This window comes from Ictalurus punctatus, chromosome 23 (assembly GCF_001660625.3).
Source record: "Ictalurus punctatus breed USDA103 chromosome 23, Coco_2.0, whole genome shotgun sequence".
NCBI classification, from domain to species: Eukaryota; Metazoa; Chordata; class Actinopteri; order Siluriformes; family Ictaluridae; genus Ictalurus; species Ictalurus punctatus.
The window spans coordinates 10742132-10765407 of record NC_030438.2 but is presented as its reverse complement, the minus strand read 5'-3'; the positions used below and the strand labels follow the sequence as shown (position 1 = coordinate 10765407).

Sequence of the window (23276 nt, the reverse complement as noted above, 5' to 3'; positions counted from 1 at the left end):
TGCGCATGCGCACATCACCGCCGGGACACGGCTGTACCAGGAAGAGAAATGCGTTTAACGCAAAATCCGTATTCGAGTGTTATGTAGATAACAGCTTCGACAGCGTGAAATATCACAGCATTACTGCATGGATGGAGAGAATTGGCGTTGGCGACTAAACTGGTCTTCGTCTTAAATTTGGGGAAAACGGTAGCGATGGAGCTAACCAGCTGCTTTCAACCCCGGAAGTTTTGTGTAGCCTTGTAGCCAGTTAGCTTTGAACTTGCTTCACTGGTTCTACTAAACGTTTCTCTTTCCTTATGATGAGGTGGCACGCGTGTCAGTTTTGCGTACCGTCACCCAGCCAGCTGTCTCTTCCGTATTTTGGTAAATGAATAACATAATGATGTTTGGACATTGTAGCTAGTGGTCATGGCTGGCTGTCCAGCTTCTTTACAGGCCACTTAATAGCCTGAGAGCAGAGGCGCGTTTCAGTCCTCTGATGCTTTCCACGAATCGACACCAATTTGCCTACTGTCTTTAGTTCAGGTAAGCTGCCCTTTCCAGCCAGCCAGAGAGAGCGATGTTTGAGTACCATCACAGAGTTAATGCCAGCCTTTACTCAAGTCCAATCCAATCCGAAATCTAGTGGTATGAATAGATAAAATAGAGCTATTTGATTTAGGTTAACTGGGACATTTGACACCATATGGCACAGATTTTGAGTAAATACAATTACATTATATGAGTAATAGTGAATCTTCACATGGAAATCCTAACTGATTCCTTATTTATTTTAATTGTTGTGAGGTACTCTACTTTAGTTGAACCTGACTGATCTGAGAAATAAGAGATTTACATTAAAGTATTGCACATGGACAGTGTTTCCTGAAATCACCTTGTATCCACAGCACATTATAATAACACAATACTCATTCAATGTGAACAAGTCTCTCATTTCAGGTTATTACATTTTGCCCACATCCCAAATGACCCCAAAACAGTAATGTAGTCCTTTGTATAGTAAGGACATGTCATGATGTTGATGATGATATTTGTAAATCCACAGGTGGCTACAGACACAATGAGTTCCAAATTCAGCTTAATCAACTATAACTCCCGAAAGCACATCTCCATCTCTATACCCTCCTCCACTGAGGCGATGTCCCCGCATATCAAATCCGTAGAGGAGCTCAGAGTGCTAGGGGTGAACCTGAGCAGTTTCAACATTCCCACACAGTTCTTCATCTGCGTGACAGGAGTGTTTCTCTTTTACCTCATGTATGGGTACCTTCAGGTACGATTTTCTGTTCTCCCCCCAGCACTGAAATGAATCCCTGTTCTCCCATATGCATTTATAATAAATGTAGCATGTCTCTCGCCTGTAAGGTTTTAACACAATTTATTTTTATGTAATTATGGATGCACATAAACATATGTTGATTGACTCAACATAGAGTTTTCATGTGAACACAGGATAGACATGACCTCAAACCAAGCCACTTTTATTTCTCTGATGTTTTGCATTACTTTCCAGCAGAAGCTTGCAGTAACCTGGAGTCTAATTTATTATAGCGTACATATATAACGAGTTCTTATTCCGTGTGTAAGAATTGCCAGTACACATTGGAAAATTGTCATTCATCACATATACAATGCATGTCAATGAATCCTATACATTCTAAATCATTTTGCACACTGCCATGCACAATTACCTAAAGATACACCACCAAATTACGTATATGGTAAATAACTTTATGGCTATGTGTGTACAATCTATTGCTCCAATTACATTTAGAAAACCTTTAACAATGTGAAAATCCCTTATTATTATTGTCCTTTATGCTACCCTCTTTGGAAATATAATGTGTTGCAGTGTGAGCAATATGAATGGACGTGTGAAAGACGTGTTGTTATTCAGCTTATAGTTGGTTTGGAAATGCCAGACCTGTCTCCAATTTTTCATAGAAATGTGCCTGTGGCAAAAATCCTTGAGTGTGCATGGCGATGCTACTGCTGCATTGTGTGGCCTCCCCAAAAGTGAGGTGTGTTGCTGGCAGAGGTGAGCTAAAATTGCACTCGGCAATTGAAAGTGCTCATCACTCTCAGCAAAGAAGTTCCTGCATGTCCTAAAACACTGCACAAAGCTGTGCCAAATCTTCAAGCAAGGCAACATCAGCAATTGACTGCTTTATTCCAGTCCATCTTTAGATCTGTGTTGATTTTACATTATGATTTTGCTTTACATTTCATTCACCTGTGTGCATTTAGTTGTGAGCACCATAGTCAGCAGGCGATTATGTTAACTTTACCTGCCCTTTAACTTTTCTAGCACTAGCAGTTACTGAATATGCATGGTGAAGAGTAGTTCTCAATACACTCACTGTCCGTTTTATAAGGAACACAGGTACACCTGCACATTACATGCAGTTATCTAATCAGACAATCGTGGCAGCAGCACAATGCATAAAATCATGCAGATACAGGTCAAGAGCTTCAGGTAACACATCAGAATGAAGAAAAAGTATGATCTTTGTGACTTTGATTGTGACATGGATGTTGGTACCAGATGTGCTGGTTTGAGCATTTCAGAAGCTGCTGATCACCTGGGAATTTCACACACAACAATCATTAGAGTTTACACTGAGTGACACTGAGTGACACTGACAGTTCTGTGAGTAGAAACACCTCGTTGATAAGAGAGGTCAGAGGAAAATGGCCAGATAGCAGGAAGGATACAGTAACTCATATAATCACTCTTTACAACTGTGATGAGCAGAAAGGCATCTCAGCATGCACAGAATATTGAACCATGAGGTGGGTGGGCTACAACAGCAAAAGGCCACATTAGGTTCTACTCCTGTGAGCCAAGAACAGGAATCTTGGGCTATTATGGGCTTAGCCTCATCAAAACCTGACCTGTTGAAGACTGGAAAAATATGATGTGATTTTTTTTGGTCTTTAATCTTTAACTGTCCAGTTTTGGTGCATAAATTCAAAGCAATGCATAATGTTGCCTGGTCTTTTTCCGATTTTCAACTGTGAGCCTGTGCCCACTGTAGCCTTGGATTCCTGTTCTTGGCTAACAGGAGTGGAACCTGATGTGGTTTTCTGCTGTTGAAGCCCATCTGCTTCAAGATTTGAAGTGTTGTGTACTCTTAAGCCTGGTTCACACTACACAACTTTAAGCCCGATTTTCAAGTCTCCGAGCTCGGCAACAAAAACCCTTTGATCGTTGGCAAATCAGCAATCAATCAGTGCTCGCCAATCGGCAGTCGATCATTATGTGTGAACTACTCAACGACTCATCGCAGAGGCTCGCCAACACATTGCTGAGGCCAGAGAGATACCTGGCATGCTAAATATCTGGAGCTGTCGGGCAACTCCACATCCTGTGGTGTGAAAAGTGTCGTCACTGGCAGTGATTGTGGCAATGAGCTACAGCCAATGAGAGAGCAAATCATGGGGTGAGGTTAACCTGCGTGAAGTTGGTCCCCCACCCAACGCAAAACGTCGGCAAAATAGTCTCAATCGTTTGTGCTGGTTTGTGCTGTAAAAAATGTTCTTTGTGCTGCTTCGGTTCTGGAGATATTAAAAGAATATTTACAGGTCATTCTGAGGTCACTCAGCCCCCCCATGCTCCAAATTCACCCGAAATAGTCTCCATCGTTCGTGCTTCGTTTGTGCTGGTTTGTGCAGATAAAAGTTTTGTTTGTGCTGCCTCCGTTTTTAAAATATTAGACATTAAGTTCTATGAGATAATGTCACCAGCCACCCACATGCTCAAAATTCACCCTAAATAGTCTCAATTGTTTGTGCCGGTTAGTGCCGATAAAAGTTTAGTTTGTGCTGCTTCCGTTTTTAAAATATTAGACATTGAATTATAGTCGAAAATCTCCTTGCTGTGAGCACCCTTTTAGAGTCAAATTGCCGAAGACTTTTTCAAGACAAATCATATCATCATTTGTTCAATAAACAATTCTCTTTACTTCATTCACTGGTCTCTCATGATTGAACTTTTCATTTATTTACAAGGAGAATCATCTGTCACACTTCACTGCCACCACTAGGTGTAAGTGACACTTCTGTTCAAGATGCTCTTGTGGAAGTTAGTGTTGTTAGTATAGGAAAAGTCGACATAGTTACTAAATCAAAATTCTGGCCAGTGTATTTTTTAACACTGTCAGTTACAATATTATTAGTTAACTTCAATCATAATGGTACAACATTCAAGAGAGCTAAGATTGTCAGTGTTTATTGAACAGAAAACTCATTGCTAGTACTAATATGGCTAATGGAGTTATGAAATGCTAATTACAGCTGCACATGGTACCCATGTTAGTTTTTTGAATACGTTGTGCATCTAGGGGTCAACATTACCATATTGGTCCTAATATAAGATTTTATTTTATAAGATATTATTACTATATTATATTTTCCTTGTATTCTGGCAAATACAGTAATACATGAAAACAAGTTTATACTGTATATGACATTTTTTTTGCATCAGGATTATTTCAGTGGGTAATTATGTTTTGCTTATGCCAGATGCCCAATAAATCAGCAGTCGACAGGGATTCAATTTTCACAGTCCTCTGTTCATCAAAAGAGGCCATATTCCAAAATGGCAACATAGCTACTTCTAGTCATAGCATCTGGACAGAGCTTACTGAGCAGCTAGAAAACAAGATCACTGCAAAGGCTCTATATACTTTTGTTAAATTGAACAGACACAACATCTGGACTGCATTAGGGTTTATTTATGAAAGTGATCATGACATAAGTGGCAGTAGTGATGACACTGATTTTGAGCCAGGGTGCCTGTCCCATAGACCAAAAGATTGCTGGACTTTTGATCTTCAAGTTCCATTTCAGAAATGGATTGAATTCATGCCCAAAACAGTTGAATACAAAAACAAGTTCTCTAAAACACAAAAAAGGGAATACACAATTTTGAAGCCTGGCATCTGGACATGTGATAAATCATCACATTTGGGAAGCAGCGAAAAGCCCCTGCACATTTGTCTTTAAAAGAGCCAAGGTCTATCCATCAGCCTCAGAGAAATTCATAGAAATCAGAGGCAACTGTAAGGAATATCATTGCCACATTCACGTAAAATGTGACAGAGACCCTGAAATTAACAGCCCAATGGTGCTCAATTGTTTAACTAAAAACACTGATGACTCCCTGCACACTGGCTGTTCCAAGCGTGCGATGTCTGGTAACTTGCATGTGCAGATAGCCAAAGAACTGTGAGGGTAGAATGGAACCCCATGTATGGAGATCATCAGAGGCAACAAAGCTGATGGATTTTGGAGATCCTGAGCCAAGCCATCTTCCTAATTTGGCCACCCTGTGCAAAGCAAAGCAAGAGAGAAATGACTTAGAATTAGGTGACAAGGATCCTATTTTGTCACTGCAGATGTTAAAATATAGTGAACCTCACAGTGGTAGCATTAAAGACATTGGACTGGACAAGTTCTTCTGTCACTACTGTAGTCAAAACACAAATGTTTATGTACAAGTCATTATCAAAGAAGTCTACTAACCCCACTATGAGTTTTCATGCAGCTGGCTCAATGGTGAGGAAACTACTGAGACCAAATGGCATGTCTGGCCACACCTTCTTATATCAGGGTGTTCTGGCAGGGGATGAGAGTTTAAGTGTCCCAGTGGTGCAAATGCTGTCAGAGAGACACAATGTTAATGCAATAACACATTGGCTGACAGAATGGATACGTGCAGGTGGACCAATTCCAAAAGTTGTTGTGAGTGACTTTTCTCTGGCTTTGCTCAGAGCTCTGGTCAAGGCTTTTACTCCTCATCCTGATCTGAAGACCTACATCAATGAGTGTTGTGGTGTCTTACTTGGTGAAGTGTCAGCAAAACTGCCACCTTGTTTTGTTGCACACTGCATCAAGATGATCTGCCAGTGGGACTGCTTGAAGAAGAAAACACATCACATTAAAGATTTCTTTGTGAGGTCAATGGCACAGCTTCTCAAGTCACAATCCATGGACAATGCAAAAGAGCTACTATGCAGTATTACTGTTGTGGAGCCCCCCTTATATCAGAAAGATGCAAGAAATACCTGAACGCCCGAATTGCAGAAGAGTGTGTAATCATTCCAGATGTAGACAGTGAGGACCTGGAAGAAGTGGATCCATTTGACCAAACACAGACAGACCAACGGCAGGCGGTGACAGACATATGTGAGGAGAGCAGGTCACTTGCCATTGCTAATGGTGATCATGATAATATGCACTTCCTCCCTGAGATTATTCCCAATATAATCTGGCTTGCAAGTTACTTACCACTGTGGACAGGGGTAATGATCCCTCACTTCCGAAGCACCAACATCAGCGCAAGTTCAGCCAATGTTGAAGCAGAGTTAAAAAACATCAAATGTGGGCTCTTTAAGCATGAAAACTTGCCTATTCGGGTGGATCGATTCATTGCTCGACATCTGTCCTTCATTGAGGGCAATATGCTAATTTTTTCTGCAAAACAAAAAAAGTGAAGAAGATGCAGCTGTTGCAACAGTGATCATCACAGGAGCCAATCCACTACCCACCACAACTTACAGTGTAGATGAAAAAGCAGAAATGGATGCTTCCTGTTCTGGGAAGTCTGACACTGTCACAAACATCCATCCAACAGATGAAGACGCTGTTGAAAACTAGAGAGGCCTAGTGGTTCCACCCAAAAAGAGCTCCTTGTCCTGAATGGCTCCATGCAGATCCATCCGTGACGGGGAACAAAGTGGAACTATTGAAAAATGGAAATAATCAACAGCCTGTTAAACTCAGGAATCAAGAATCTCTGTGCTGAACACACGTGCATTTGATGCTTTTTGTCAATACTTATGTTGTGCTTTCTGCGATAGTGTAACTTTTGGAAATATTGTTTGTGGTGAGGACTCCAACAACCTCCTCCAGCTAGTGAAAACAATCACAAGTGTCTGAATGCACAGGTCTACATGCAGAGGGCTGCTGAGTAGATTGACACTAACCTGGGAAGCACCTCCACAGAATTTTCTTTGTGTGAATTTCCCTCCAATCTGATGCTCCAAGGAGAGAGATTTACTTTAAGGGCAGTCATTGCTTTCAGAGGAGGCTTAACCCAGGATGCTCTTGGACATTATGTGGCCTACTGCAGGAGGTCTCCATGTATCTGGGAGATGTACGACGACCTGAGAAGTGGAGTGACAGGAATATCAGAAAAAAACAAAATATGCCCACACGATGTGTTATACACAAAAGACTGATTGCATTGTTTAAATTTACTTTCACAAATTCAAATATTTTTGTTCTAGGCCACACACCCTTGTTTTCCTACTCCTGCTTGAAGAAGTCGTCTCTGCTTTTCTGGAAGTCGGGCTTGACTCAAGTCTTGGTTTGAAGACAGATAGTGGCTTGTCAGTATTAAGTGTTTAAGTTTTTAAAGGTCCATTATTTGTGTCAAAGGATGTTTGATAGTACACAGTAATTCAATTTCACAAGTAAAATCATTTTGGCATAATTTTTAATTCATTGAGTCATTTAAGTCATTAAGTTTCCACATACAGACACACACACACACACACACACACACACACACACACACACACATATATATATATATATATATATATATATATATATATATATATATATATATATATATATATATATATATATACACATATATATATATATATATATATATATATATATATATATATATATATATATATATATATATATATAAAATATACTTATATATTTATGACACATACATACATACATACATACACACACACATACAGTATCTCACAAAAGTGAGTACACCCCTCACATTTTTTTAAATATTTGATTATATCTTTTCATGTGACAACATTGAAGAAATGACACTTTGCTATAATGTAAAGTAGTGAGTGTACAGCTTGTATAACAGTGTAAATTTGCTGTCCCCTCAAAATAACTCAACACATTAATGTCTAAACTGCTGGCAACAAAAGTGAATATACCCCTAAGTGAAAATGTCCAAATTGGGCCCAATTAGCCATTTTCCCTCCCCAGTGTTATGTGACTTGTTAGTGTTACATGGTCTCAGGTGTGAATGGGGAGCAGGTGTGTTAAATTTGGTGTCATCGCTCTCGCACGCCCTCATACTGGTCACTGGAAGTTCAACATGGCACCTCATGGCAAAGAACTCTCTGAAGATCTAAAAAAAGAATTGTTGCTCTACATAAAGATGGACTAGGCTATAAGTAGATTGCCAAGACCCTGACACTGAGCTGCAGCACGGTGGGCAAGACCATAGAGCGGTTTAACAGGAGAAGTTCCACTCAGAACAGGCCTCGCCATCGTCGACCAAAGAAGTTGAGTGCACTTGCTCAGCGTCATATCCAGAGGTTGTCTTTGGGAAATAGACGTATGAGTACTGCCAGCATTGCTGCAGGGGTTGAAGGGGTGGGGGGTCAGCCTGTCAGTGCTTAGACGATACGCTGCACACTGCATCAAATTGGTCTGCATGGCTGTCATCCCAGAAGGAAGCCTTTTCAAAGATGATGCACAAGAAAGTTTAGACATTAATGGCTGTTTGTTGAGTTATTTTGAGGGGACAGCAAATTTGCACTGTTATACAAGCTGTACACTCACTACTTTACATTGTAGCAAATTTCTTTACATTGTAGTCATTTCTTCAGTGTTGTCACATGAAAAGATATGATCAAATATTTACAAAAATGTGAGGGGTGTACTCACCTTTGTGAGATACTGTATGTGTGTGTGTGTGTGTGTGCATATGTGTGTGTGTGTGTGTGTGTATATATATATATATATATATATATATATATATATATATATATATATACACACACACACATATATATACATATATATAAATATAAAGTGAATGCGACTATTTAATGTGATTTGTTTTGTCGTTTGGATTTTACTTTGTTACTTCAACTGTTGTTTAAAAAAAAAAAGACATTCGGCACATTTAGTTTGAATTTGGAGCATGTGGGGGGTTGGTGACGTAATCTCATAGAACTTAATGTCTAATGTTTTAAAAACAGAAGCAGCACAAACGAAACTTGTATCGGTACAAACGAAGCACGAACGATTGAGACTATTTGGGGTGAATTTGGAGCATGTGGGGGGCTGAGTGACCCCAGAATGACCTATAAATATTCTTTTAATATCTCCAGAACCGAAGCAGCACAAATGAAAATGTTTACGGCACAAACCAGCACAAATGGAGCACAAACAAACAAACAAGCCTATTTGGAATGAACTTGGAGCATGTGGGGGGCTGGTGACATCACCGCACCATAATTCAATGCCTAATATTTTAAAAACCAAAGCAGCACAAACAAAACTTTTAGTGGCACAAACCAGCACAACCGATTGAGACTATTTGGAGTGAATTTGGAACATGGGGGGCTGAGTCACCCCAGAATGACCTATAAATATTCTTTTGATATCTCCAGAATCGAAGCAGCACAAACAAACATGTTTACGGCACAAACAGAGCACAAACGATTGAGACTATTTTGCCGACGTTTTGCGTTGGGTAGGGGGCCAACTTCATGCAGGTGTGAGGTCACCGTGAGGAGGGGAAACCTGCGAAACCTATGGCAGTAGCATAAATGGGAGAAGCTTTGCAACTTTTTAACATTCAAAGAAGACATTCTTTCACCCACTTTCTTTGTCTTTTCCTTTTTGGGGTTTCTTCAGCACAAATCATCACGCAAACAGCTTGCAATGCTTGTTTCTGTCCTACATTCATCTCCAAATAAACAACACCTGTTTTGCACGTGGTTTTCACATCATATAACCAAGTCACTTCTCGTGTGTATTTTCATGGCACAACGTAGTTTGGACACCAGATAGAGTTGTCGGGTGACCGAGTCATTGTAGATCGTGTAGTGTGTGACCCCCTGTCGTCTATCAATCACATAATATGAACACCAACCCAACTTAAAGACTCCCGATTACAAGACAGCAAGGCGTGTGGTGTACACAGCACAGCGATCTGCCGACGTTGAAAGTCGTGTAGTGTGAACTTGGTTTTAGATGCTTTCCTGCTCACCACAGCTGTGAAGTGTGATTGTCTGAGATACCGTAGCAAACAAGTCCCAAAATTCCCCTCTGACCTCTCTCATTAACAAGGCATTTCTGCCTTCAGAGCTGCCACTCACGTGATGTTTTTTTTGTTTTTTTCACCATTCTGTGTAAACTTTAGAAACTGCCGTGCATGAATATCCCAGGAGATCAGCAGTTTCTGAAATACTCAAACTAGCCTGTCTGGCAACTACAACCATGGAATAGTCAAAGTCACCGAAATTTAATTCCCATGTTTGATGTTAACATTAACTGAAGTGCTTGACCTGTATGATTTTGACCTGCATGACCTGCATGATTTTATCCATTGTGCTGCTGCCACATAATTGGATTATTAGATGAATGTACAGGTGTTCCTAATAAAGAGGCTAGTGAATGTATATTACAAGTCTTTGCAGGTCTGCTTCTGTAAGACCACGGAATGGCATCATGATTTAGTGTAGTGTTTCCACTAGCTCACCTGTATAAACTCATGAAGAGCTTGGTGACGGTGATTCCCATGAATATGATTATATCTGCAGTGATGTAGAGCACCAAAGCCCTAAAGTTTGATGTGCGAGATCCATATGTTGATAGTTTTCAAATAAAGTTTTCATTGTTCAAATTTCTGTCTCTTCTCTATACAGGAGCTTATTTTCTCAGTAGAGGGTTTTAAACCCTTTGGCTGGTACCTTACTCTGGTTCAGTTTGGGTTCTATTCCATGTTTGGCCTGATAGAGCTGCAGCTTACTCAGGACAAGAGGAGAAGGTAGGAAATGCAAATGCAACCTGACTGAAAGAAGAAATGCTAATCATATGCAAAAATTATAATGCAAATGAACAAACACAAACATTCTATAGATACTATTGAGTCGGGGAGAGATTTTAAATATTTTAAAAATATTTTAAAATGAGGTGTGCCTGGGCTGCCGTGGGTCTCACTGACAATCTTGTAATTTGATGTCAATGCTGCGTAGGGGTGGCAGGTTGGATTTGCAAATGTATGCATACACCAGCTCAGAAACCTCAGCTATTATCACACCCCAACTTCAGACATGAAAAAAGCAGGACTGCAGCCAGTCAGAAGAGAAATATAGAAAGAGGCAATATTCCTGCTTTTATGGCTCTGGTCTGTTAGGCTTGTTGATGATGTAAGGGCACATTGCAAATTAACATGCAGTAATGGTCTATAGATTTTATTGATTGTTACAGACAGTCCAGCTTACTTTGGCAAATTGTTAATATTAAGATTACATCTATAGGAAGCTCATCAATACATTAATAATAATTAATAATTCCTTACATTTTTATAGCCTTTTTTTCTAGGAACTCAAAGCTTTTTACATAGTATGGGAAGGGAATCTCATCAACCACCCTAGTGTGTAGCTTCCACCTGGATGATGCGGCTGCAGCCATAGTGCGCCAGAACACCCACCACACACCAGCTATTTAGCACATCTCCAGAATTAGCAGTAAGGAAAGGAAACCTATAAGAGCTTGTGCATTTTTACCATATAACTAGACAGTTATGTTAAATATAGTCCGGCTACAGTCACAGCCAATGAGGAGAGAGAGGGACAGGCATGTAAACAAAGCAAACAGCAAGCAGTAATAAGAGACTGGAGGAACTTTTTTCAAGGGACCATTTGGTTCCTCCAGACCTTGTTGTCTGCGTTTCCATCGCAGTCTAAAGTTCTATGAAGATTAAGGAAATTAGTCCGGTGACGTATGACTATGCACGACAAGCCCTTGGTGAGGATATGAAGCCTCAAAGTATGCTACAATCAAACTGATTATTGACACAAATTAAGCTGATTTTAATGATGTAAAATGTTTGCTCGGCTCATAAAAACACGTAGCAGGCTTTGATTGGAACACAAACCTTTGAACAGTAACAAAAAATATAGATTTTAGAGTATACCTCAATCAAACTGGTGGTGTGGTTAGGATTCTGCGCTCTCACTGCTGCGGCCCAGGTTCGATTCCCGGTCAGAGAGTGATTTTTGAAAAATCTTTGGATATAGGTTCATGTTTTAAAAACGGACAGTATATTTTCTGAAATCTGATGACACTGCAACAACAAGAAGCACGGAGGAGATACAGGCTGCTGTTGATTGTGATGTATTGCTTGAGAAATTGAGAAAACGCTAGAAAAGAGACGAGCAGTGGTAGTAAAGAGAATTTAAAATGCTCTTAATGCTAGACTTAAAGTAAGCGGATTTTATCAGCTATTGCTGAGATGACTGAGACGAACGTGCGCACAAGCTTCTCTCTGCACTGTTTTCCTGTGTGAACAATGCCCAGCTCACTTAACCGACATGATATTTTTAAGTAATACTTTTTCATTGCGGGTTGCCGTTTCCAGTTCCCGCTGTATTTCGTCCTCGGCATAAATACTTAATAAGGCCTGAACCTTGTCGTCGGTCCATCTGTCGTATTTTTAAGAAATTCCATTGTGGTGATTCAATTCGCAGTAAACAACTGTTACTGTATGCACTGCAACAGACTTCAAAGTTCCAAAAAACAAAGTTCCTTTGCTAAAGGTACTTTAAAAGAGTACCATCTCCCGAGTAGGGACTTTGCGAGGGGGAAGTATTTTACCCAGAACTTAATTTAGACCCTGGTGTACCTCCAAAAGTCCCTAGTGCCTGGGGAAAATTCCTGTAGTGGAACACTGTATATAAGATTAAAAAGTATTCAGGATTGATGGAGTTTTAGATTATTAATTTTTTTATGCTGAACAGATAAGGCATTTGTTTGAAAATTTTTAGCTAGTGAACTCGATAGTCGAGTAAGTGTATTTTTGTATTTCAAATAAAACTCACAGGTTAGATATCAAAATACACAGAGTACACAGATCAGAAAATCATTATAGCTGCATCTGATAACCCTGGAGATGTGCAAATCCTTGGGGTAAGCGCCTACATTCAGATTGTGGCCCAGTGCAAGCATGTAAGATTGAGTAATTTTACAAATTGTGCATTGGGAAAATGCCTTCATGTACTTTGATTAAAAAAGGGGACCAATGTAGCTGCCATACAGAACCGTTTTGTTTTCCTCTGAACAACTTTTTCAGGATCCCAGGAAAGACATACATGATCATAGCATTTCTAACAGTCGGGACCATGGGCCTCTCCAATACATCACTGGGATACTTGAACTACCCAACGCAAGTCATCTTCAAATGCTGCAAACTCATTCCAGTTATGATTGGAGGAGTTTTCATACAAGGTAAATGACAACGTAGGTCTGTGAGTGAAAAAATGTCAGCTGCTGCTCACCGTGTCCTTTGTTCATCTTTATCAAAATATTGAATTGTGATGATAAAAAGATTCTTCTTATACAAATGAGGAGGCCATCCAGGAAAGGAAGAAAGACATTTTTTTCCTCTCACTCTTTTTTTTTTTTTCTCTCAATCTCACTCTCTCTCTCTGTTGTTGCACTGATGAAGGAATGTTTTCTCCATTGCTGAAGTTCTTCAAAGATGCAACCTGCAGCTAGTGTCATGGTAGCTGCTTTCAGCTTCTGATCTGAAGGAATTACTTTTCTCTTTCCATTCAATGCTTTCTACCCAACTACAGCACAAAAGATTTACAAGAGCATCACTAGCTGCTTATTTAGGGAATTCGGCATGGACACTGATGTCCATGGCTAATAGGAGCTTTTAAAGGCCTTTGTGAATCAAACAATGTTTATGAATGGATGCCAAACCATTGCCCAGCAAGACGAGAAGATCATTAATTACTTTCTGTTCCTGTTTAGGCCCCAAAGCACCAAAGGTGCTGGTTCTGGGTGACCTGTTTGAATATATTTTTCTTTTACAGTGATGGTTTGTGTTGCAGGGAAACGGCACAATTTTGCAGACGTGATAGCTGCTCTGTGCATGAGTCTTGGCCTCGTCTGGTTTACTCTGGCCGACAGCAAGGTTGCCCCAAACTTCAATGTGACAGGTAGTGTGCTGATCATCCATGTTCAACACACTGCAATAAAGTAACATTTTTATTCACTAGAGGACTGTACAAGGACAGTGACCTGTGAACGACAATTATACATACAACTAGGGTTTCCCAATTAATCATATTTTAATTATGTTCCTGATTTTTTTTTTTTTTGATTCAGAGATTTATCCATGTGAAGGATTGCAGGTGTATAATGTACTACTAATGTATATTTTAAAAAAGCTTTTTATTGGTTTCGTTTAATACGTGTGAAAGAAAATAATTTTCTTGTTAAATTGGATAAGTAATTGTGATAATTCCTTGCTAAAAGTAATCATGATTATTATTATCATCATGCAAAAGTATATAAAACTTGTTTGTGATGTGTCTGATTTTCACAGGGGTTATCCTTATCTCCCTGGCACTTTGTGCTGATGCTGCTATTGGAAATGTGCAGGAAAAAGCCATGAAGCTGCACAATGGATCAAACTCAGAAATGGTAAAGTTACCCAGTAGTGGTTGTCCCGAAAGCACAGAACATTAATCATGTCATTTAAATGAGACCTATTTTGAGCCTTTTTTACAAGTTATAATATAAGTCACAGGTGTCCCCAGAATGTGTCTGTGATGTTTCAGCTCAAAATCCCCCACGGATCATTTATTATACCATGCTGAAAATGCCCCTTTTTGGGAGGAAAGCAAAAACAGAAAAGTCCTTTCCGGAAGAGGGCTTTGCCTTTACAGCTCATCCTTCAAATACTACAGCGGATGTGCCTTTACAGCTCGTGCTTCAGATGCTAAAATGATTCGCCCAAAACGTACACAGTTTTCAAAAAGACAATCACCTTACTGTATTGTGCATAATAAAGGTGCTGTTATGAAGTATACATACAGTAAGCATTTTCGGGTTAAAAATAAAAATGACAACATAGCTCTGGTCTCCGTGAACAGAGACAATGGTAACTTTAGGCCGCATTACCCGTGGAGCTCATTCGGAAAGGCGAATTGCAAACATTCATAAAATATAAAGTGCAATACTTACATCCTCTGGATATAAAGCTGGATCATGAACAGTTAGTACTGATCCATTCTTGGGAATCAAGTTTTTAGCAAATCCTGCTTTGTATTGACCCTCATTCACAAGTGAATGATGCCGGGAGTACATGAAGACTCTTATGTTCATTCTTACAGCCAACAACAGAACACGTACAACGTTTACGAAGCTGAGACATTCTTCTTATCACTGTAGCCTATCACTGAAGCTCATCACTGTAGCTGCTGCAGCGTGGAGAACATGGCGGACTGTGTGCAGCTCACTCAGGGGAGGATCTATGCTAATAGAGTCCCTGGGCAGGGCTTGTTCTAACGTGACGTCACGTAAGGGCGAAAATGAAAACGGCTCATTTTGAGACACTGTTTATGATTTATTGGGGAAGAAAAAGGAGTGAGTGGATTTTTACCATTGTAGGGTGATTGTGTACAAACTCCGCTGCAAAAGATTTATGTTCAAATGCAATTTAAAAGTGATTTTTGCATAATAGTTCCCCTTTAACTCTAATCTTTGTTTCTGTCTCTCTTTCTGTATGTGTGTGGGTGTGTGTGTTGAAGGTGTTGTATTCCTATTCTATTGGGTTCGTGTACATTCTGCTGGGCCTTCTGTGTATGGGAGGGCTGGGACCTGCTGTGGCCTTCTGTGCTCAGGTCAGTTTTGGACGTATTGAACTAATACAAGCCACAGAACACACTGTTTAAAATACTTTAATCCAGTTTTGTAAGTTGTTAATAAAATATAACTAATACATATTTGTGTGAGGGCCATGGGAACCTTCTACTATTTTGTACTATATATAGTTCTGAAAACTACAGGCTGATCTGAAATATGTTTCTCTTTTGCATGTGCCTCAAACAAAAGTAAAGTTATAGCATTTTCAAATCTGTGAAAAAGTTTTTCACTTTTAAAGGTAACCAGATTTTAAAATGCCATAACTTTACTTTTGGTTGAGGCACATGCAAACGAGAAACATATTTTTATGAGAAAATTGCATTTAAAGATTCTATTCCGACTACACTGATTGTCTAAAAGCAACTTTTATTTATTTAATTTAATTTGCATACAATGTTATATGTTATAAGTAATTATATATACATACTAAATATGGCTGCAGACCTTTATTTGTAGCCTACAGACTGACATGCTATTTAGGAGTCCCACCCATCCAGCAATCATTCCATCTTTAATCATAGTGCCCTTAATTAAGTTTTTTAAAAAGGGAAATCAACCATTGTAAATGACTAACATTTGTTATATTTACATTTTAAACTATATTTGGAGTCCTCAGTTACTCTGCTGTCTTTTCTATGTATATTATCTAAATTGGAATTATCGTAACCTGATTTATTATTATCCTGAGGAAACGGGAATACCAAACAAACACCCTGCCTACATTTGTAACCTATTTATGCAAAAAAAAAAAAAACTCTGTCAAAGATTATAAGTTTGTGATGGAAAACAAGCGATCACGCTGACCATGAATATCATCCACATCACATCACCTGAGGTGAATGTCAGTCACGGCAATTGCAGGATCTGTGGCATCCGCAGCATCACTCTTGACTTGACTGATCAGTGTTCACTCTTATATCGATGCTGAAATAAATGCTAACTAATTCAGTTAGTGTTGTTCTGTTTACCTTATTTGATTTACATTCAAATACTACAAATTTGTCCACTTCTGTCTCTACAATGTATAATGCATCTGGAAAGTATTCACAGTGCTTCACTTTTTCCACATTTTGATATGTTACAGCCTTATTCCAAAATGGATTAAATTCATTATTTTCCTCAAAATTCTACAAACAATATGCCATAATGACTATGTGAAAGAAGTTTGTTTGAAGTCTTTGCAAATTTATTAAAAATAAAAAAACAAAAAAAGCACATGTACATAAGTATTCACAGCCTTTGCTCAATACTTTGTTGAAGCACCTTTGGCACCAATTACAGCCTCAAGTCTTTTTGAATATGATGCTACAAGCTTGGAACACCTATTTTTGGGCAGTTTCTCCAATTGTTCTTTGCAGGACCTCTCAAGCTCCATCAGGTTGGATGGGGAGCATCAGTGCACAGCCATTTTCAGATCTCTCCAGAGATGTTCAATCGGGTTCAAGTCTGGGCTCTGGCCGGGCCACTCAAGGACATTCACAGAGTTGTCCTGGAGCCACTCCTTTGTTATCTTGGCTGTGAGCTTAGGGTTGTTGCCCTGTTGGAAGATGAACCTTTCCCCTAGTCTGAGGTCCAGAGCGCTCTGGAGCAGGTTTTCATCAAGGATGTCTCTGTACATTGCTGCATTCATCTTTCTCTCGATCCTGACTAGTCTCCCAGTTCCTGCCGCTGAAAAACATCCCCACAGCATGATGCTGCCACCACCATGCTTCACTGTAGGGACGGTATTGGCCAGGTGATGACTGGTGCCTGGTTTCCTCCAGACATAATGCTTGCTATTCAGGCCAAAGAGTTCAATCTTTGTTTCATCAGACCAGAGAATTTTGTTTCTCATGGTCTGAGAGTCCTCCAGGCGGGCTGTCATGCGCCTTTTACCGAGGAGTGGCTTCCGTCTGGCCACTCTACCATGCAGGCCTAATTGGTGGAGTGCTGCAGAGATGGTTGTTCTTATGGAAGGTTCTCCTCTCTCCACAGAGACACACTGGAGCTCTGTCAGAATGACCATCGGGTTTTTTGTCACCTCCCTGACTAAGGACCTTCTCCCCCGATCGCTCAGTTTGGCCGGGCGGCCAGCTCTAGGAAGAGTCCTGGTGGTTCCAAACTTCTTCCATTTACAGATGATGGAGGCCACTGTGCTCATTGGAACCTTCAATGCTGCAGAAATGTTTCTGTACCCTTTCCCAGATCTGTGCCTCGATACAATCCTGTCTCGGAGGTCTACAGGCAATTCCTTGGACTTCATGGCTTGGTTTCTGCTCTGACATGCATTAACTGTGGGACCTTATATAGACAGGTGTGTGCCTTTCCAAATCATGTCCAATCAAATGAATTTACCACAGGTGGACTCCAATTAAGTTGTAGAAACATTTCAAGGATGATCAGTGGAAACAGGATGCACCTGAGCTCAATTTTGAGTGTCATGGCAAAGGCTGTGAATACTTATATACATGTGTTTTTTTGTTTTTTATTTTTAATAAATTTGCAAAGATTTCAAATAAACTTCTTTCACGTTGACATTATGGGGCATTGTTTGTAGAATTTTGAGGAAAATCATGAATTTAATCCATTTTGGAATAAGGCTGTAACATAACAAAATGTGGAAAAAAAAAGTGCTGTGAATACTTTCCGGATGCACTGTAAGTGTGCATCACAGATAATATGACTTCTAGTATTTAGACAATTCACAAACTGAATCTATTATGATCATGTCTGTTTTGCTATGGCATGTAGCTGCCCAACAACTTCAGAAATATAAGGAAAGCACACTTAGCTAGCAAGTTAGCAAAAAAAAAAAAACATAGCCAGGCTGGCCATTCTTACAGCCACATTTGTTAAACTGGTTCCTTATTTTCCTGGCATCATCTCTGCAGTCAGATAACATACACAAGTTTATAAGATAAATAAAAACATTTCTACATATTTATGTTGAACTGTACAATGGCTTTGGAATACTTTGGAAGGTATTCAGACCTCTTCACTTTTTGCACACTTCATTTTATTATAGGTTTAATTTAAAATGGAATAAATGTTTTTGTTTTTTATGTCATTCTACACAATAATACATAATGACAGTGCAAAAACATGTTTAAGAATTTTATGCAGATGTATTACAAATCAAACAATGAAATGTCTCATTTAATTAAGTATTCAGACTGGGTGATGACATTTTTAGGCACAGATTATGCTGTAAATTTAACTGCTTATTTCAATTGCACATACAAATTTTATGGATTTCTCCCTCTCCCTCTCTCTCACTATATATATATATATATATATATATATATATATATATATATATATATATATATATATATAAATAAAATTAGAAATATCTAAAAAATTTCCTATTAATGTTTAATAGGACATTATAATTGCCTAATAATTAGAAATATTGAATGTCAAAAAAATAAAGACAGGGCCCATCCCTAAACTCCAAGCAGTACGTCTGACACAAACCAGGTACTGATCAACAGCTGGCTAATTCCATTCCAATGGTGAAGCACGGTGGTCAGCATCATGCTGCTTCTCGGTGGCAGGGACAGGGAGAATTACAAAATTGAATGGTCATAACTAAGGGATGGATGAATGCAGCCAAATACAGAGTAGTCCTTGAATGTCTTTGAGTGACTCAGCCAAATCACGATGCTTCCCTGATTGAACTTGAGAGGATCTGCCAGGAAGAATGAGACACTGGACAAATCCAGGTGTTCAAAGCTTGTAGAGATTTATCCAAGAAGACTTGAAGCTGTAATTGCTGCTAAAGTGTCTAAAATACTTCTTATTTATTATTAAAATACTTACTTACTTATATGAAGTGCTGAATGAAGACTCAAAATACTACATTTTAGGTTTTGATTTATAATAAATGTATCAAAAATTAAAAAAAAAAAAATTCATTCATTTAGCCATTATGGATTATTGTGTAGATGAATGCCAAAAAGTAAATTGAATCTTTTATTAATTAAATTTATAACACCATAAGTGTGCAAAAACTGAAGGGGTCTGAATACTTTCTGAACCCACTATATTTGTTTTCTTAAAATAGAAGATAAGTAATACATTATAGGCAGAAAACCCCAATTTAAAAATGGTTGAAACCAGATTTTTCTTCAGTATTTAGCCACAGCATTGACCAGTGGGATTTTCCAGACTACCTTTCATATACAAAAATGTACATGCTCTCTTGTGGCAGGAGTCAAATCAGACTTGTCTGTAATGAAGGTTTGATTGAGATACATGTAATTTTGTTTTTTGGATTTTTTTTTGGTTTCTTTAGAATCCAGTGACCACATATGGCTATGCGTTCTTCTTTTCTTTGACGGGTTACTTTGGCATCTCCTTTGTTCTGGCTTTGATAAAGCTTTTTGGTGCTCTAGTTGCAGTCACAGGTGAGACGTGCCAATCTACTCTATTCTAAAACTAGTTTTAATCAAAAAGATTATTTTAATTAAGTGATCTTTTTTTGTTTGTTTGTTTGTTTAGTGACCACAGGAAGAAAGGCCATGACGATTGTCTTGTCTTTTTTGTTCTTCTCTAAACCTTTCACTTTTCAGTAAGTAAGCATTCTGGAGCATGAACATTGCAGCAAAACTGACATATGAGCATACATTTATCATTTCAATTCAGTAGAATATGTGTGTTTATATATGGTCAAATGATGGTCAAATATGTGTATGTTAGAAGAAATTGATCATAAAAACAAAATTATCAGTTTGAAAGTGCTTCTGGTGATATGTAAATCAGGGGTGGACAAATGAGTACCCTGGGACAAACATATCAGGTCCAGGTTATCCATTTTCTTATTTGTACTTTCCTGGTGGACAAGTTGTAGATCTAATACTAGATAGTAGTACTTGTGAGAAAGTAGCCACCAGCCTCTTTCTTTGCTGTCTACCAACCAGAGAAAGAAGAATCACATATGAATGTTTAACACAAGCCTTCCAAGTGCATCATATGTTTCATGGTGAATGAGCATACTAGTAGCATGCACTACTCACCACCTGCTACACTACATACATCATTAAAGGATGTATCCTGGTCATCAGTGTATTCTGGTTATTAACTGTTATTGCTAGTTGAATAAAGTGACTTTTTTATGAATCAGAAACACACAAAGCTGCTGAAACCGTGAGGAAAACCGAGAAAAATACAGAACTGTCCAGTGCAAAACTCAGAGAACTTACATAACTTATACTAATAAATAGCAGCTCAAGCAAATATAAAGATGCAGTCATCAAAGACATTTGCAGAGTCATCAGCAGAGGAATCCCTCCCCAGGGATTTGAGTAGTCACTTATTTTCATTAATCAGCATTAATGCATTGAACTAGACAACAAGCTAATAAATGTATGCTTTGTCTACTCTTATGAATGTTCTGTTATAATTTTCTCTTTATCACCTTCTCCTTACATAATATCTGATTTAACTTTGCCGGATAGCATACACTGCCTTTATCAGATCAGGTCTGGAGACTGAGAGGGTCATGTCAAAACATCATATCAACTGTTAATTTTGCTTTGAATTGTCATCTTGCTGCAGGATTCAACCACATTGCACTTTTAACGAAGAGTAATTCAGTATCTTTTATGGATAAAACCAGAAGTCATAGAATATGCAGATATTTGCAGTTGACTATATCATATGCATACTCATTTGTGTAAAGTGTGAATGCATTTTATAGGTCTGTTTGGGGTTCTAACAAACAAGAATCTACCAAACGCTGTAATTGAAAGAATTTTAGTGTACATAGTTTCCCATTGTAGTCCTTTGCAGTAAATCGGAATTATTGTTGTCATGTTCTTTTTTCTTCTTTATGCCAAGTTTGTGTTAATGGTCAACATTGGGAGATGGGTTTTATTATTTGGTGTTATTTGGAGTGTGGTGTTTATTATTATTGTACTGTATATCATGTTACTGTTTCTCGTTCAGGTATGTGTGGGGAGGCCTATTGGTGGTCTTTGGGATCTTCCTTAATGTCTACAGCAAAAACAAGGAAAAAATGAAGCTTCCTCCACTGGCAGAGTTATGGAAACGAGTGCTCAGCAGCAGGAAAGGCCGATTGCTCTCTCAGACTGTGTAAATTACTGACCTCTGACCAAACTTTATGGCCTTTTCCACCCAGTTACACCAGTGTTGTGGGAACAGTCAGACCTCCACACATTTAACAAGGACTTGATAACATGAAGTCTGGCGAAGTTGGCTGACTGGAGAGGACTCGGACTGTGTAGCAGCAGAAGTGTTACTAATCATGTGCGAACTGGAGTTTGATGAAAAGGAATCATTATCATTTGTTTTTCACCTGAGTGTGCCACTAGCTGATGGCATCTTTTCTCACAAAAGTTTGTCATTTTCTATTCTCTTTTTTTCTGTTCTTTTTTTCATCTGGGATTGAACAATATAACTGCAAGTATCATTACTTTTTCTTTAAAAGGCTGATGTTTGACAGTGTATGTCAACTGCCATATTTGCTATCCATTTATTTGGTGAAAGGGTAGCTCTTTTTACATTAAAAACAAACAGAGAAGTTTATTCAAGCAGTTTGATGCATTTTCCTAAATGTGTGTAGCTTGCCAGGCATCTCTTATCCATCAGCTGCAGCTCAGAGAGTTGAAAGGCTGCCAAGCAGCTTCTCAGATGTTTACCCCTCCAATAGCCCAGGGCTTGTTTGATTAGGAGTCCTGGAATAAGATAGCACTTAAAAGAAAACCAACATTGTTCATAGGGTTTGGTTTTAGACCTAATTTAGGTGTATGTGTGTGAGAGAGAGAGAGAGAGAGAGAGAGAGAGAGAGAGAGAGAGAGAAAGAGGAATGATTGTTGTAAGCAATACCACTTCTTGTTTTAACACTGCCAGCAAATTATACACATCAGCATAACCAACTTAACTCATTTATCAGTGAATTGTGCCAAATCACTGCATTTTAAAAACTTATTCAAAATCATTACAAATAAAATTGTAAAAAAAAATAATAATAATAATAATAATAATAATAATAATAATAAATAAATGTTTTGTTTTGTTTTTTTAAAGAGGGGAAAAAAAAGAGTTCTACACAAGATGTTGCCATACTACAATGACAACGTATAGAGGGACAGAGATAGTAAATGTGGTCCTATTTCTAGGTGAAAGATAACATACAGTATCTCACAAAAGTGAGTACACCACTCACATTTTTGTAAATATTTGATTTTATCTTTTCATGTGATGACACTGAAGAAATGACAAGAAATGAGTGTACAGCTTGTGTAACAGTGTAAATTTGTTGTCCCCTCAAAATAACACAACACACAGCCATTAATGTCTAAACCGCTGGCAAAAAATTGAGTACACACCTAAGTGAAAATGTCCAAATTGGGCCCAAATAGCCATTTTCCCTCCCCGGTGTCATGTGACTTGTTAGTGTTACAAGGTCTCAGGTGTGAATGGGGAGAAGGTGTGTTAAATTTGGTGTCATCGCTCTCACACTCCCTCATACTGGTCACTGGAAGTTCAACATGGCACCTTATGGCAAAGAACTCTCTGAGGTTCTGAAAAAAAGAATTGTT

At 38.7% G+C, this 23276-nt stretch overlaps 1 protein-coding gene across 1 annotated transcript; it reads left to right on the top strand.

Annotated features, from left to right (window-relative positions):
- The first annotated feature begins 19 nt into the window (after window positions 1-19).
- slc35b3 (solute carrier family 35 member B3) lies at window positions 20-22260 on the top strand. The gene is made up of 10 exons (XM_017452843.3): window positions 20-528; window positions 1049-1276; window positions 10719-10840; window positions 13148-13302; window positions 13914-14021; window positions 14411-14508; window positions 15618-15710; window positions 20009-20120; window positions 20215-20284; window positions 21661-22260. Exons 2-10 carry the CDS (start codon window positions 1064-1066, stop codon window positions 21809-21811), a joined length of 1122 nt encoding a protein of 373 aa, XP_017308332.1. The 5' UTR covers window positions 20-528; window positions 1049-1063; the 3' UTR covers window positions 21812-22260.
- Window positions 22261-23276: the final 1016 nt, after the last annotated feature.